Here is a 17211-nt window from a genome sequence, read left to right on the forward strand (position 1 = left end):
GTCTGTTTTTCTGTAATCTGGAAGCAATGTTAATGTATGTTTAGAGATGGAGTAGGATGTATACATTATGTTTTTTTAAATATGTTTTTTAAATATGATTTGTTGTGATTATTATGTGCAACTAAGACTGATTTTATTTAAATTTTCAGAAGTATTGGTAAACATTTGTACAATTGCCCTGATGAAGGCGGTTATATACTAACTATACCGCCGAAACGCGTCGATGCTCAAGGAGCGAATTTGGAATAAGAAAATAAGGAAAATTCAAAATAACTGTTTTGTTTGAATTTAGTCCTTTTTCCTGTAGCTCCTTTTTTATTGGAATGTTGATTTTATTTATTATTGTTTCGTCCTATATGTGTTTCCCAATTTTTAACAAAATATAATGTATGTTAATAAATTGTCCAAAGACTTACTTTTACTATAGTGTTTTCACTTGTACGAAATGTTTTACTATTTTCATTGCTTCCTTGTTACTTTTTGATATTGGTGAGTTTATTTGTTTGTCTGTAAGAATTTATGTATCTATGGTAATTCGCCCAAAGGGAATTATATTTTTTTGACTTGTGTCAACTGTGGAACCCTATCCCTTTGGTCTTGGGGTCCCTCTCTCTTTTACTAGAGAAAAAGGAAGATCATCCTGGAGTCATTCTGGACTCATCTGATGATTACAGTCAGGCTATTCCTGCAATTATCTGGGGAAGTCATCCCAAGCCATCCTGAAGTATGCCTATAGGACGAAAAATGTAAATGTGATGACAAACCTAAACTCATCACAAAAACTACAGTAAGATGGTGTTCTGATGACTTCTACTGGCAGGGAGTGATTACCTTTTACAACTCCACGAATACGAATTGACAACTTCAGGATGAGTGAGAATTACTCCAGGATGGGTTCTAGCTAATTCAAGGATGACTGTCAATTATTCCAGGATGATCCTATAACCGCTCCAGGATGATCCTATAACCGCTCCAGGATGATCCTATAATCGCTCCAGGATGGAAGTGGATTACTCTGGAATGATCCCATGACAATTTCTGGATAAGTGTGGATTATTCCTGGATGATCCTATGACAGCTTCAGGGTGGCTATTGATTACATCAGAATGGCCCCATTATATTTTCAGAATGAGTGTTGATTACTCTAGGATGACGTGGTGAAAGGGAGGCATGTTTTTGTCCTTGATATTTGGATTTAAGCGGGGACTCTGTTAAAATGATGAAAGAGGCGTAGACCAGGTGAAGTAGGTAATAAAATATCTACTTTATTCTTTAGAACTCTTCATAGTTACAGGTGACCAGATGTAGTTAGATCCATAGGAATGCCCCACCAGGAGCAGGCTCTCCACTGCTCAGCCCATCCACACCGACTGACATACTCATCCAAACCAACACAATCAACATTCCATCTGATGTCATCACTGGCTGAGCAGCAGGGAAGGTGTATTAAGCAAAAGTACATTACAACACATCCCCCGCTTTATAATGATAGAAAACAAACAACACATGTGAAGATGATAAAACACATGTTACGACAAAAGAGGATGCAATAGTAAGAAAAATTATAGATCATCCCCATGCTAAAGTGATCACAACAACAAATGCATGAAAGTTGCCAAACATACAAATGAGGACAAACGAAAATGGATGAGAACTCAAATACTACACCCATCTCCCTTTCATAAAGATCACAAACAAAAAGAAGGCAAGTTAATTAAAACAAACTTCAAAACCAGTGGAAACTATCCACTAAACTCACGTCCCAAACTATGGGCACAATCATGAGTAGCCAAATGCACCACAAACTAAGGCACACAACAGTGGCAGAAGAGGGATCTACAACCCCCAACTGCACAAACAAAAGAAAGAACCAGGTCTACCCAAAAGAAATGGAAAGACACAGCCCCAACTAAGACAGGGTAATAAAACCCCCAAAACACTCAACAAAAAAAACAATATGGGTATCCCTTAACCCAAAGCAACCATTATTATGGTCAGCTTAAACCCAAAGCAAATAAATAAATTAGAATCACCAAACTCAACGTGCATAACCAAATTGCACAGACCAAACACCTACTAGAGGCATTAACCACATACAGGGTAACAGAAAAACCAAATAGGAAAAGTTACACCAGAGGTAAATTTCCCACGTGTACACCCGTAACACACAGTCCTAAAAATACTCTACGTGCGTATCAATAACGCACAGTCCAATACATAAATCAAACCCGGGTAACCCTTAACCCAGAATACAGTCAAAATTCCCTTTCGGAACCATAAATCCAAAACTAACATATTATAGGTATCCCATAACCCAATGACAATCTAGGGTATCCTTAATACAAGCCAAACCAAAAACCTAGGGTATCCCTTAACCCCATGTGTGTAGTCGTCACACACAGCATGCATACATAACACAAGGCAAACCAAAAACCAAGATCCAATGCGAAATAATCCAGAGTACGCAAATAATCCAGAAACACCTTACCCCAAACACACGACCACTCTATGGTATAACAACAAATTCTGGAATAATACCGAAATCCAATACTAAAAGGAGGAACAAACAAAAGACCACCTTAATGTCAGACCATAATAAAAGAAAGACTGTAAAATGCCTAGAAGATACATGTAAATCATGTTTAGCAATAAAACAATGTGTAAATCACAGTATAAATCAAATACAAGTTGAGCCCCCACATTGCAAAACATATATGTTAAAATGTACAGAAAAAAAAACAAACTCAAACACCGGTGAGCGATGTCTCACCCGAGGTCCTCAGCAAAAGTTCCAATCTGTTGTCAACAAGAAACGCAAAAACTTCTTAACTGGATAGCGTCCCAAACTGCCTTCATAACTTGACAATTAATATAGACCTTCAAAAAAAAATTTTGACCAGACTAAACTCCAACAGTCAAAGTCAAACTTGGCAGGCAAAACGTGGTACCACAAAAATCCACAAGATGGCAGTGTTGACAAAGAAAATTGAGTAAAGGACTAGATGGTACTTAAGTCATTCGGAATCGTTTCTTCGTGTTTTGATGAAAAACGAGATTCCAGGCAAAACATAAGCTATAAGCTTAATGAAAGTGAAACGTACAACCCATACATTTCTTTCACCATCTGAACATCAGTAAATCCTCACGTGAATGTCATCAAATTCTCTCTCCGTCTGAACACCGGTAAGACTGCGCGTGAATGTCTTTAATTTCTCATACCATCTGAACACCGGTAAATCTGTGCGCGAAGGTCTTTTTCCTCAGCTTAATTTAACTTGCTAGCTATTAACACTCCGATGCGTTAAATTCCGGTAACCCTGGGAGCCAAACAAAAAAGGCCACTCACGTTACGTCCCATAGCACCATGACGAACTCAACGTCCAGGATGTAAGCAGGAATGATGCGAAGACGCTGGATGACGCATTGAAGACACTGCTTCTCCACTAGAACCCACATAGGTTCTACAACGTCATCAGTGTGAGGAAAAGACAGCGCAGGGAAGGATCTCTCTGAAAGGACCAACGGTAAGACGAAGTTTTGTATTAACGTTAGTATATTCATGTCAAGTCTCTCCGATGCCATATTTCTTCACTGGGCTGTTTTGCTAAATATTAACCTCCTTATTTGCACAGTCAGAAAACAACTTTACATACATTTAAAAAAAATACTAGTTTCCTTTGGTACTGTGGGGAAATCAGAGACATGTACAGGAAACCGTTATAACCAAAGCAAGGACAACGTAGAAGGAACTGACAGTCAACTGATAGTCACTCATACCATGGGAAACTGGCACTTTTCAATTAGGGGCGACCGTTGATAGGGTCACTGGTGGGGCAAATGAGTGCCTAGTTTCATCAAATCCACTTGTTACAGTACACTTATTTGATGTCCTTAAAGTCCTATGATTTTCAAATCAACCATTACTTCTTTAAATGCGCGTCATCTTTTGGTTCCAAGTCTTTATATCCATATTAAAAACGCTACTTCATCTGCTTCAGTATTAAAAATCAAATCAGTCCAAGGTAGCTCCATGGGTTCTTTGAATCGTCGCCAGTGTTAAAATGATGAAAGAGGCGTGGACCAGGTGAAGTAGGTAATAAAATGTCTACTTTATTCTTTGGAACTCTTCATAGTTACAGGTGACCAGATGTAGTTAGATCCATAGGAATGCCCCACCAGGAGCAGGCTCACCACTGCTCAGCCCATCCACACCAACTGACATACTCATCCAAACCAACACAATCAACATTCCATCTGATGTCATCACTGGCTGAGCAGCAGGGAGAGAACCTCAGTAGGGAGGGTGTATTAAGTAAAAGTACATTACAACAGACTCCAAGACAAGTTCATGTTCACGGTCTGATGCGTCATTTTTAGTTGTGGATTTTTGATGAAGGACACTAGCCATCCCTGCTAAAAGGGCCAGGTTTTCAAGTTTCTGCAAACTCATCCGCGAACTTGAATCACCAGGCTGAGAAGTTGTGCTTTCAGCATGAGCTTTGTTACCAACTCTTATATAATCCAGTCCACTCTGCTTAGCTTTTTTGTCCTTGCATCTTTTCTCTGCAATTTCTACCTCTTGTAGTTCGCGTAACCCCCTCTTAAGTCTACCAGCGATTCCCCGATTGCCACAGTCCATTAACATCTGCTTTTCCTCCAGTGCCCTTTGAAGTAACACCTGTTTTAGACCCTCTGTTGTGCCAGAATAGCTTGCAATTATCTCTTGAAAAATATCCTGAATCATTAGACACTGTTTCTTCACTAAAAAAAAGCAAGGGAAAAAAAATATATTTACATATAAACTTCAAAACAGATAAGAATACATTGACCACTTGCAATATATCTTCACGCTCTAGCCATAATATATAAATAAAGAGGTATTGATAATAAAGGACAAATGTACAATCTATCCATAACCAAGTAAATACGTTTTCCTTAATAGACAGTACACATTGTAAGCCTGAACTTGAACCTCCTGAAAAAAGTTGCCTAAATAAAATAGTTTATCAAAAAATGGCTGCCTTACAGTAGTGCCACAAGCTAAACGTTTCAGTCCTTTTCATAAGTGTTACATTTGTCTCTGGAGAACAATCCAAGGCATATGTGGGGACATGCATGTTCATTTTTACTGTTCATTATTGGATTAATCACAAATGTAGGTTTTTACTGAAACAGGTTGGTAATTTGTACCGTTATCCTGCAGTTGAAAACTTATTACAAAGGTTTACTTATTGTGCTTACCAGATGATTGGAACAGAATCATAGCTTTAAAATCTCTCTCTTCGGTGATTGGCCGACCAGCTTCATCGAGATTTTTCAACCAGCCATTTACAAAGAACTTCCCCGGGATTGTCCAAAAGCAGGAAGTCCCCATCTTTTCGAACACACACAGAATGATCGCAAGTGAAAAACAGGACGTTGAATGAAACCATGATTATGTCCTGCTAGATATAAAAATCAGGAATTAGTTTGTGTGTGGTTTAAGTTTGAGGTAAAATACAAAGCATATCAAACTGATTAACAGATTTAATTGGAGAAAAGCACCCCAAAAAGTAAACTGACCTGGTGAAATTTCTATCTAATATGCCTAGATTTTGGACTACAAAAAAGTGTTTGGGCATGCACTGAAGGCCATTGAGGAAATTACCTAATAATCAACTTTATTTTTGGAGTGTATGCTTAGGTCTTGCTGCTCAGAACAAATAGTAATGGCAAAGTCAAGGCATTATGAGAGAAATAGAAGAACTATCAATAAGTGAACTTTCACACTGGGGTTTGTGACGGGAAATCAAGTTATCTATCCCCACAGATGCATAGAGAGTCAGATGCCTGCTACCCTCTGCCCACCGGCACCCCCAACATGAAAGGACAAGCGTTAAAAATGCAATAGGTTTCACCTTTTATTAAGCTAAAGATATTAGCTTTGCTAGTAGTATTGTACGTTAATTGTGCAATATATAATGGCTTTATAAATTATACAAAAGGCATTACAATGGCAAATATATGAAGCAAAAGCATTGGCATAGCCAATAGGTCTTCCCTCTGGGACCGTATAGATGTTTTGCCAGAGGTGTTTGGAAGGAGAAAGAAAGAAAGAAAGAAAGGATAAATAGATCATCGAAATCCAAATCAAATCTGATTCTGAGGAGGATCCGAGAGTGAGAGAACAGGTAATTGACACTCCACCAAGAACTCCTGAGCCAGAAGAGAGAAAGATAGAAATTAGGGCGGAGGTTCAAGCGGAAGAAAATCAAGGGTTCGAAGAGCTTGAACAGGATCAGATAGGACTAGACAATTGTGTTTAGGAAGAAGAAATCGAAACAGATCAAAGCCAAATTCAGCATACACCTGAACAAGGCCAGTTTAGTGACCAGCCAGAAGAAACTGATGAAAGACCTGGACCCAGTCAGTTAGGGAGAAATACAGAAGATGATTTTGAAACCAATGTGCCACAACTGAACGACAACAAAAGAGCATTTGAGGAAGGACAAGACACAGGAATTTCCTGTAGTATTCTAACTAGTTTATTTTATAGAAGAGGACCACTACAATATTATTATTCTAACTTTGATATGACTTTTTCTGAAATTCCTGTACGAAGAAACCTAAACCCTGTACATACGACTAGAGATATAGCTAAATACATGAGTGATTATTTTCTAACAGTAGGTTGAATAAATATAGATGACGCACGCAAAGATAACTTGACCTGTTCATTACACAAAAAGGAGAAAATGTTTCTAAACATGGTAGAGAAAAGAGTTAGTTTCTAATTTATGGGTCCCTACTTTAAATGCAATTTTCCTGGATGGCCTTTTACCTGCCACCATCACAAAGGACTTGCTCAGATTCACGGACAGGTCTAAATTGTCCATGAATTTTACAAATCCGTCAACAAGATATTGTAAACTTCGTGCTGTTTGTGCAAGCAGAACCGCGTCATCCGCGTGCAACAGTACCGGAATCTGACGTGTTCCTGCTTTGGGGCAGTCTACATTCAGAGCAATCAGGGTTTTTTCCAAGTCATTAATGTACAGGGAGAATAAAAAGGGAGCAAGGATACACCCTTGCCTCACTCCGCTAGTACATGGAAAGGGATCAGTACTCCCCCCCCCCCCTCCGTGCTAAAGCGGACCCTGGCAGTGGTGTTCCAATGTAATTCTCTGAGAATATTTATAGGTCCTGGGTCAATTCCCAAATTGTTCATAATAGCCCACAGTTTGTTCCTATTTAGATTATCAAAGGCTGCAACCAAATCCATGAATCCCATATAAATGGTTCCATTACTGGCTTTAGTATACTTGGCAGCTAATAGGTATAAATTTAGACACTGATCGCTAGTTGATTTACCCGCTCTAAAGCCATACTGAGTGTCTGCTATAGTGTGGTGCTCTTCCGTCCAAGCCATATGACGATTCAGCACCACCCGGCCCAGAATTTTGGCCGAGACGTCAATCAATGATATTGGTTTATAGCATTGAAGATTGCCCCTTCTTCCCTTTTTGAAAATAGGGACAATTAATGCAGTAGACCAAGATCGAGGGAGCCCTGATTTGATAGCAGCATTTAAAACTCTCGTCAGGATTGGCGCCCATAGGTCAATATTACTCAAGTACAGATCTGGCGGAGTGCCATCGGGCCCTGGGGCTTTGTTTCGGGACAGTCCTTGAATAGCCTTGATTATCTCTGTAAATGAGAGATCTATATCCATGCTCCGTGTCCCGTCCCAGCCCTCATCCGGCATTGTGTCATGGGTATGGTTGTAGAGACTCTCAAAGTGGGTGACCCATTGTTCAGGAAGTATGTTGGTGTTGATCACCGGGTACTATTATCCTGGAAACAAGGCCTGTTTATTATTCTCCAGAATTCCGTAAGATCCCTATTCTCCCCGGCCTCCCTAAGATCGGCCCAAACTTCAGCTTGCAGTGTAGCCTTTCTTTGTTTTACCATGGTTTTATATTTCTGTCTACAAAGGGACACTTTTGTTCTGTCCCTGGGATTTGCTTTGAGGCTCGCTTTTAGATCTCTTAGTGCTCGAGAGCAGTTGGTGTCGAACCATCTTGGTTGGGAAACGTTCCTTCTGGAGCTTTTTGTCTTCAGCAATTCGTCCACCATTTTAGTTAGCTGCCCAAACACTGTGACCAACTCACACCCGCCTACAGTGGGTTCTAGGCAATCTTCAATCTGCTTTTTGCCTGTTACTATTAGGGATTTGTAGAATTCCGGGGCATTGACTTTTGACCATCTGAGTCGCCTCCCCTGATCAGTAGGTCTCAATTCAGTGTCGGCTTGTTTACATCTTATGGGACTGCCACTATATATTAGCTCCAAAACTAAAGGGTTATGGTCACTAAACGTGCTCCAATCAGTTCTAGCCTCCACAATCCAGTGTTTTGCGAAGGTGGATATCACCATATAATCTATGATCGAGGAACAACCTCTTCCTTTGAATGTAGGAGTAAGATTACCATCTGCATCCGGAGCAGCCAGATCAATTGTATGCATTAGGGCATGAGTGTCTAGTATTTTAGATAGAATTGATCCCTCCTTATTATGTTCAAAGTGTGGCCCGCTCTTGGTAGGACAGGAGGACCAATCTGAAGTTACTGGGAGCAGATTTGGGCATAGATGGCAGTTTAGGTCGCCCATTACCACAACGATTGGTTCTGCCCCTCTTTTCCTTTGTTCCGCCTCTTGGTGGAGTCTGTAGTCTAGTTCCTGGAGTACCGCATTATGACCATTAACAGGCCCGGAGTTATAAATATTAAATAACAGTAGCCTCAGCCCTTTCCCTTGAAATATCACCGCCTGGAGAGTATGTGATGTCCAGGGGGGTAGTGTCCACGTTCCTTCAATATTAAGGTCAACATATAGTACCAATCCCCCCTTTGCCCTTCCCGATGTACTTTCTTGGGCTGGCACTGAAAAGCATTTGTAACCCTCAATTTGGTAAGGAGAGCAGTCTACCACCCAGGTCTCTGGAAAGCTAGTATGTGAAACCCACGTAGGTGATTACTCCAATCTATGTTTTCTAGTTTTCCAGCAAGACCTGCTATATTCCAGGACATTATGTTCATCCATCCCCTATGTCCTTTACTATCATTCGTGCCCTGTGTATCTGACATAGGTTCAACCCTTTTTATTTGCATACTCCTTTGTTCTTCCCCATCTTGTTTTGGTTCGGGTTCTGCAAGCCCCTTCATTTGGGAATTAACTCGGTCTGTGTGGGCAATAGGTTTGTAGCCCACATTTCTAACCGTCATCTCTTGATGGTTCCCTAAGATGGGTAGTCAGTCATTTTCGTCCAGGGACAGTAGGGGACTGAATCTATTTGTCCACTGTGGGAGACCCTGGTATAATGCGGGTGGGCCTGCCTGTTCATAGTTCCTTGCCCAGTTCATGTCTGGTGTCCTACCCTTTCTGCCATACTTGTGACTTGCAATATGTGTTACACGTTTTCTTGGGTAAAAATACCCTAGTGGTAGTGATGTTATGGTACTAGTGTCATTCCTATTTCGGTTGCCCAGTATATATTCCACTAGGTTAGTGTCCATAAAGTTTGCAATAATACAATTCCCTGCAATATCGTTCCTCCTGGTACCAATGCAATTTACCCTCCTCACATGGAGGATCTACCCGCCTTCATCACACTCTAGGGGCCTGTGTATGTTCAGCCAATTAATTATCTTATTTTTTAATTCCGCGTGTAACTCTTTCTGCCCTACCCTGAGTTGTGGTAGTCCAGAAAAAACAACAACGTATGGGCATGCTTCAGGGGGTAGGTTTATGTTTGGTGGAGGCTGGTTTGAGCTGTCGTTTGGCTCCTGTCCTACCTGGTGTATTTCTGCCACTCTACCAATTAAGGGATTTCCTCCTTGTGTTGGCTGCCTATTTGTCTGGTGTTTATCTAGATTCTCATTCCCACCCTTTTCTGGGTATGTCACCCCCGCCTGAGCTGTAGTTTTGGGGGGTACATGGACTTGTGCGATGGTACATTGTTCATTACTCACACAGTTATTACTGGTAGGAGTTTGCTGCACTAAAAGATTCACTAATGGGGTATGGTTTGCTGTTAGGATGGTGTTTGTGGAGCCCTTTATCTTGTCCTGCTTGTTCAGTTCATTAATGATTTTATCTAGTTTGCTAACTAGCGGTTTTATTTGGCTCACAATGAAGGCGTCTAGGTGTTTTTGGAGGTCTGCAATTACATCGTCCATCCATCCTGGTGGACCTGAGTGGCGTGGAGGTTCCACAACCATCACCTCCTTCTCTATCTCTTTTGACCTGTGTACAGCTGTGTTTGATTTCACTATCTTCGAGTGAGTCTTTCTAGTCCCCCCTTTTTTAATATTTTTGCCTAGTTACCCGGTTTCAGCCCTGGTTGTAATTACCACTGCATCTTCTATCGGCTGGGCACAAGGAATGCTTTCATTCGAGAATTCTAGATTGTCAGTTTGGGATGCCTCCAATGTAATAGTTTCCGTAGCTTGTGTGGGTGTTAATGGGATGATCAATGGTGTTGTGGACATGCGCTTCTCTGTGCGCTCGATCTCACCAGAGGCCGCCCGATGACTTTCCTCAGCATTAAATCGATTGCAGTAGGAGGCGCTTTGTGTGATAATATAGGGGTAGGCTCAGACCCTGATGTACTTGATATGAGGGGTGTGTGTACTTTTCTCTTCGCAGAACGCGTTTTTACTGTACTGGCCATAGTGGTAGCCTTAAACGTGCAGGGAATCTTGCTCTTAATATCTCCTACCCCTTACTAGACTATCCCCAGGTTTTGTAGTTGGTGCCTCCCGCCTCTGCCAAGTGTTACACAGGAATTCCCCCCTTCCCACACAGATTTATTCTCACCTAGTCCGTAACCCCTCGTCCGATACTGAACAATTATAATTGTTAGGGTGCCTTGTTCACAATGATCAGTCACATCCAAAGGACCTGTTAGTTAGGCCAAGGGGGGTGGCCCAGCCTGGCCGCTTCAGGCCCCGGATGGCCACAGATGGTCCCGCCCTTGTCCCGGGCTACTCCCGGCGCACTCCCACGGCTCCCGTGTCGCGGGAGGAGTCCTGCCGTTTTATGCGCCTCCGGGCACCAGGTGCAGTTGGCGGCGCAAAGGCTCTTGGGGGCTGTAGCCCCCAACTCTCGGCGGCCGCGACGTGGGATGGTGCAGCGTCCCTGGCGGCCGGGGGGGGGGGGGAGCCTGGGCAGATGTCAGGAGCCCACCACAAGCCCACAGCGAGCAGGGAGCGGAGCCGCAAAGATGAACCAGGGCGGATGTCAGGAGCCAGTCAGGAAATACAGCAAGGAGCGCCACAGGTAGCCAGACGTTGTAGCAGAGATTTCCCACTCTGCCGGGAGGAATCCTGCAGTTTTATGCGCCTCCGGGCACCAGGTGCAGTTGGCGGCGCAAAGGCTCTTGGGGGCTGTAGTCCCCCCCCCCCCCCCTTCTCGGCGGCCGCGACATGGGATGGTGCAGCGTCACTGGCGGCGGGGGGAGACCTGGGCAGATGTCAGGAGCCCACCACAAGCCCACAGCGAGCAGGGAGTGGAGCCGCGAAGATGAACCAGGGCGGATGTCAGGAGCCAGTCAGGAAATGCAGCAAGGAGCGCCAAAGATAGCCAGACGTTGTAGCAGAGTAGTTTTTACCCTAAATCATCTAGTTTGCAGATTGTACGCGCTGTAAATAGCCATTACTGCTATTACCAGCTTTTAATCATACTTCAAATACCAACCTCGGAAGGACGGAAGACACAGCCTGGCAGGAACACAAACTACTGGCTGCACATCATGGCAGAGGTGCAAACCAATCTTAAGTGACAGAGCTAAATTGGCAGCAATTGCTAATTTGCAGCCCTCTCCCTCCCCGCCTGCTGTTCTAGCTCCCTGCCCTCTTCTCCTGTGCTGATCTGCTGTTCCCTTTTCATCCGGCTCCTTCTCTAACTCACTGTTCTCTTCTCCCATGCTAATCTGAAGTTCTCTTCCTCTCCATCTCCTTCTTTAACTCCCTGTTCTCTTCGCTTCTCCTGTGCTGATCTGCTGTTCTCTTTCACCCGCCTCCTTCTCTAACTCCCTTTTCTCTTCTCCTGTGCTGATCTGGTCTTCTCTTCCATCCCGCCTCATTCTCTAACTCCTTGTTGCCTTCTCCTGTGATGATCTTTTTGCTCTCTTCCATCCGCCTCCTTCTCTAACTCCCTTTTATCTTCTCTGGTGCTGATCTGCTGTTCTTTCACCCTGCCTCCTTCTCTAATTCCCTGTTCTCTTTTCCTGTGCTGATCTGCTTTTCTCTTCCATCCCGCCTCATTCTCTAACTCCTTGTTGCCTTCTCCTGTGATGATCTTTTTGCTCTCTTCCATCTGCCTCCTTCTCTACCTCCCTGTTCTCTTCTCCCGTGCTGCTGTTCTCTTCCACCCACCTTTCTCTAACTCACTGTTCTCTTTTGCTGTTCTGATCTGCTGCTCTCTTCAATCAATCAATCAATCAACGACATTTATAGAGCGCACTACCTACCCGTAGGGTCTCAAGGCGCTTGGGGGGGTGGGGTGCCGTTACTGCTCGAACAGCCAGGTCTTGAGCTTCTTCCTGAAGGAGAGGTGGTCTTGGGTCAGGCGCAGATCGGCTGGGAGGGAGTTCCAGGTCTTGGCGGCCAGGTAGGAGAAGGACCTTCCTCCTGTAGTGACTCTACGGATGCGTGGGACGGCGGCGAGGGCGTGGCTGGCAGATCGGAGGTGGCGTTTGGGGGCGTAGAAGTTGATTCGGTTGTTGAGGTAGCTCGGGCCTTGATCGTGTAGGGCTTTGTGTGCGTGGATGAGGAGCCGGAAGGTGATTCTTTTGTTGACGGGGAGCCAGTGCAGGTCTCTCAGGTGTCCGGAGATGTGGCTGTTCCGTGGGATGTCGAGGATGAGTCTGGCTGAGGCGTTCTGGATCTGCTGGAGTCTCTTCTGGATCTTGGCGGTGGTTCCGGCGTAGAGTGCGTTGCTGTAGTCCAGTCGGCTGGTGACGAGGGCCTGGGTGACGGTCTTCCTGGTCTCCGTGGGGATCCACCAGAAGATCTTCCGAAGCATGCGCAGGATGTTGAAGCACGACGAGGAGACGGCGTTGACTTGCCTGGTCATGGAGAGGGAGGAGCCAAGGTTGCGTGCGTGGTTCGTCGGTTTGGGTGCGGCGCCCAAAGCGGGGGGCCACCAGGAGTCGTCCCAGGCGGAGGGCGAGGAGCCCAGGATGAGGACCTCCGTCTTGTCTGAGTTCAGTTTCAGGCGGCTCGTCGTCATCCATTCGGCTACCTCTTTCATCCCTTCGTGCAGGTTGGCTCTGGCGGCGGCGGGGTTGTTGGTCAGGGAGAGGATCAGCTGGGTGTCGTCGGCGTAGGAGATTATGTTGAGGTTGTGTTGGCGTGCGATGGCCGCGAGGGGGCGCATGTAGACGTTGAAGAGTGTAGGGCTCAGCGAGGATCCTTGAGGGACGCCGCAGATGACTTCGGTGGCCTCTGACTTGTACGGTGGTAGGCGGACTCTCTGTGTTCTTCCGTCGAGGAAGGAGACGATCCATTCCAGGGCCTTCTCCTGGATTCCGACGTTGCTGAGGCGCTGCACTAGGGTGTGGTGGCAGACCGTGTCGAAAGCCACGGAGAGGTCTAGGAGGATGAGGGCCGCTGTTTCTCCGTTGTCCATCAGGGCTCGGATGTCGTCGGTGGCGGCGATGAGGGCGGTGTCGGTGCTGTAGTTGGCGCGGAATCCGGACTGCGATGGGTCGAGGGATCCATTCGTCTCGAGGAAGGCGGCCAGCTGTTTGTTGACGGTCTTCTCGATGACTTTGGCTGGAAACGGGAGTAGAGAGATGGGGCGGTAATTCTTGAGTTCGGTGAGGTCTGCTGTAGGTTTCTTGAGTAGAGCGCTGAGTTCGGCGTGCTTCCAGCTCTCGGGGAAGGTGGCGGTGTCGAATGAGGTGTTGATAATGTCCCGCAGGTGGGGTGCGATGACAGCGTCGGCCTTGTTGAAGACGTGGTGAGGGCAGGGGTCGGTCGGAGATCCGGAGTGGACGGAGTTCATCATGCGGACGGTGTCTTCGGTGTTGACCGGAGTCCAGGCGCGAGGGTGGTGGTGGGCGGTGTTGCTGCGGTCGTGGCGTGCGTCGGTTGAGTGCTGAAGCTGTTGTGTATGTCTGCGATCTTGTTGTGGAAGTAGGAGGCGAGGGAGTTGCAGAGGTCTTGCGATGGGGTGATGTCGTTGTTTCCGGCGTTGGGGTTGGAGAGCTCTTTCACGATGTTGAAGAGTTCCTTGCAGTTGTGTGCGTTGTTGTCCAGTCGGTGAACCATGGGGCTCTCTTACTGCCGTGTCTGCTGGGCGGGATCCTCAGAGGGGCGAGTTCGTCTGCGCATTTGCTGATCCACTTCGAGAGGTTGTCGGCGGCCTGGCTGGGGTTCGCTGAGCTGGCGGGAGGGTGCTGGCTCAGGGAAGCGGCGAGCTGGTCGGCTGTGATCTTGTTCCAGCTTCTTCGGGCAGCCTGTTGCTGGTGGTGGTGGATCGTCGTTCTTCTGAAGGTGAAGTGGATGCATCTGTGGTCCGTCCAGTGGAGTTCTGTGGCGTGGCTGAAGGCGATGTCTTTGCTGGATGAGAAGACGGCGTCGAGTGTGTGTCCGGCGTGGTGGGTGGGGGTGGACACCAGCTGCTTGAGTCCAAGATTGGCGAGGTTGTCGAGCAGGGTGCTGGTGTTGCAGTCTTCCACCCACCACCTTCTCTAATTCCCTGTTCTCTTCTCTTCTGCTGTGCTGATCTGCTGCTCTCTTCCACCTCCCCTCCTTCTCTAACTCCCTGTTCTATTCTCTTCTCCTGTGCTGATCTGTTGCTCTCTTCCACCCCACCTCCTTCTTTAACTCCCTGTTCTCTTCTGCTGTGCTGATCTGTTCCTCTCTTTCACCCACCTCCTTCTCAAACTCCCTGTTCTCTTCTCCTGTGCTAATATGCTGTTTTCTTTCACCCGCTTCCTTCCTTAACTCCCTGTTCTCTTCTCCTGTGCTGATCTGCTGTTCTCTTCCACTGCCTCCTTCTTTAGCTCCCTGTTCTCTTCTGTGCGGATCTGCTGCTCTCTTCCACCCCACCTACTTCTTTAACTCCCTGTTCTATTCTCTTCTGCTGTGCTGATCTGCTGCTCTCTTCCACCCGCCCCCTTCTCTATCTCCCGGTTCTCTTCTCCTGTGCTGATCTGCTGCTCTCTTCCACCCCGTCTCCTTCTTTTACTCCCTGTTCTATTCTCTTCTGCTGTGCTGATCTGCTGCTCTCTTCCACCGCCCCCTTCTCTATCTCCCGGTTCTCTTCTGTTGTGCTGATCTGCTGCTCTCTTCCACATACATCCCTCTCTAACCGCACACACACACACTATCGCCCTCCCTCTCTCTATCTATCGCCCTCACACTATCTATCGCCCTCACTCTATATATCGCCCTCACTCTATCTATCTATCGCCCTCCCTCTATCTATCTATCGCCCTCCCTCTATCTATCGCCCTCCCTCTATCTATCTATCGCAACACCACAGCATCACTCAGGGGCACCACAGCATCACTCAGGGGCACCACAGCATCACTCAGGGGCACCACAGCATCACTCAGGGGCACCACAAAATCACTATGCGCTACCACAGCATCACTGAACGCCACAGCATCACTCGTCGCTACCAAAACTTCACTCAGTGCCACCACAGCATCAATCTGCTACCATTCAACAACAACTGGTTCAAATATGTTCTCTCAATGTTTCAAGCTTTATTACAAATGTCACAAAAAGATGTTAATATTTCACTTCTGCTCTTGGATTTTCGTCACAATAAAATACAATGAACATAATCTTCACAAAAGTTATTTAAGTATTAATTATTTAAAAACATTAAAAGCCATTGTTATTTGTAATATCAGTACATCTAAGTCACGTAAATACAAAACATGTTGCATTACAAATGCTATAGGTGTCACATTTGCAAAAGTTAAAAGTATTGGCATTGTAAATGACAAAGCTATTCATTTCGCTATTTTCAAAACCAACACATAAATAAAAAATTTGAAATTTGCAATACCAATAGCTTAAACTTTCCTAATGCTTGACCTATTGCATTGCAAATGCTTGTTGCTTTTTCCATTTGTGCTGCCCTGTGCAGCACACATGGAAAAAGCAAAATGTCATTGTTTGTTTATATACAGGAACAAACCTTTTTTTTAAATGCCATTTTGTAACTTGCATGAAGCAGCACACACGTAAGTTACAAACTGCCATTTTAGGTTCGTTTATGTGCAGGAAGGGACACCTTCCTGTACATAAACAAATCTCCCTGCTCGCAGACACTCTTGCCCTATGGTGCAAGGGTGCCTACGTTGGCGCTAAGTTGTAAAACTTAGCACCATCGCAGGGGGAAACGCGAGGCTGCACCATATCCTTGATAATATGGTGCAGCCTTGCATTTCCGAAGTGGCGTAGAGAGGCGTTAATTTAATTTTGGAAAAGGTGATGGACAGAGTTTCTGAATGATGCAGAATACTCCTACCCAGTCAAGAGATCAGGGCTTGATCCATCACCGTTTTTTAGCTCACTGCACCATCCCAGCTTCAGAACCTGGCTATATGCAAATTAGTCTGTTCCTGTCCCAGTGCATGATGGGAACAGGGCAAACCAAACTACCAAGCCAATTCTTATACTGGGAAGGAGACAAGCTACCGGGGACCGGTTTCTGGCATTTCAGCCGTCGTCGGCCCGGCTTGCTTGAATCCTGATGGTGCAATGAGCTAGGGACTCACGTCTGAGTATACCCTCCCACACATAGTGTGGATAAAATCAATTTTGGAAAAGGTGATGGACAGAGTTTCTGAATGATGCAGAATACTCCTACCCAGTCAAGAGATCAGGGCTTGATCCATCACCGTTTTTTAGCTCACTGCACCATCCCAGCTTCAGAACCTGGCTATATGCAAATTAGTCTGTTCCTGTCCCAGTGCATGATGGGAACAGGGCAAACCAAACTACCAAGCCAATTCTTATACTGGGAAGGAGACAAGCTACCGGGGACCGGTTTCTGGCATTTCAGCCGTCGTCGGCCCGGCTTGCTTGAATCCTGATGGTGCAATGAGCTAGGGACTCACGTCTGAGTATACCCTCCCACACATAGTGTGGATAAAATCAATTTTGGAAAAGGTGATGGACAGAGTTTCTGAATGATGCAGAATAC

General features: G+C 45.5%; 1 protein-coding gene across 1 annotated transcript in view; it reads right to left on the minus strand.

Annotated features, from left to right (window-relative positions):
• Positions 1–1034: 1034 nt before the first annotated feature.
• LOC147733775 (uncharacterized) overlaps positions 1035–17211 on the minus strand; it is a 59497-nt gene continuing 43320 nt past the window's right edge. Inside the window, exons 2-4 of the mRNA XM_086958348.1 lie at positions 5242–5441; positions 4335–4761; positions 1035–1206 (exon numbers count right to left, since the gene is read on the minus strand). Of these exons, the coding sequence (XP_086814474.1) occupies positions 1140–1206; positions 4335–4761; positions 5242–5374 (627 nt within the window). The 5' untranslated portion in view covers positions 5375–5441 and the 3' untranslated portion in view covers positions 1035–1139. The remainder of the gene's footprint in view (positions 1207–4334; positions 4762–5241; positions 5442–17211) is intronic.

The sequence above is a fragment of the Lissotriton vulgaris genome, chromosome 2_1 (assembly GCF_964263255.1).
Source record: "Lissotriton vulgaris chromosome 2_1, aLisVul1.2, whole genome shotgun sequence".
Classification (NCBI taxonomy): Eukaryota; Metazoa; Chordata; class Amphibia; order Caudata; family Salamandridae; genus Lissotriton; species Lissotriton vulgaris.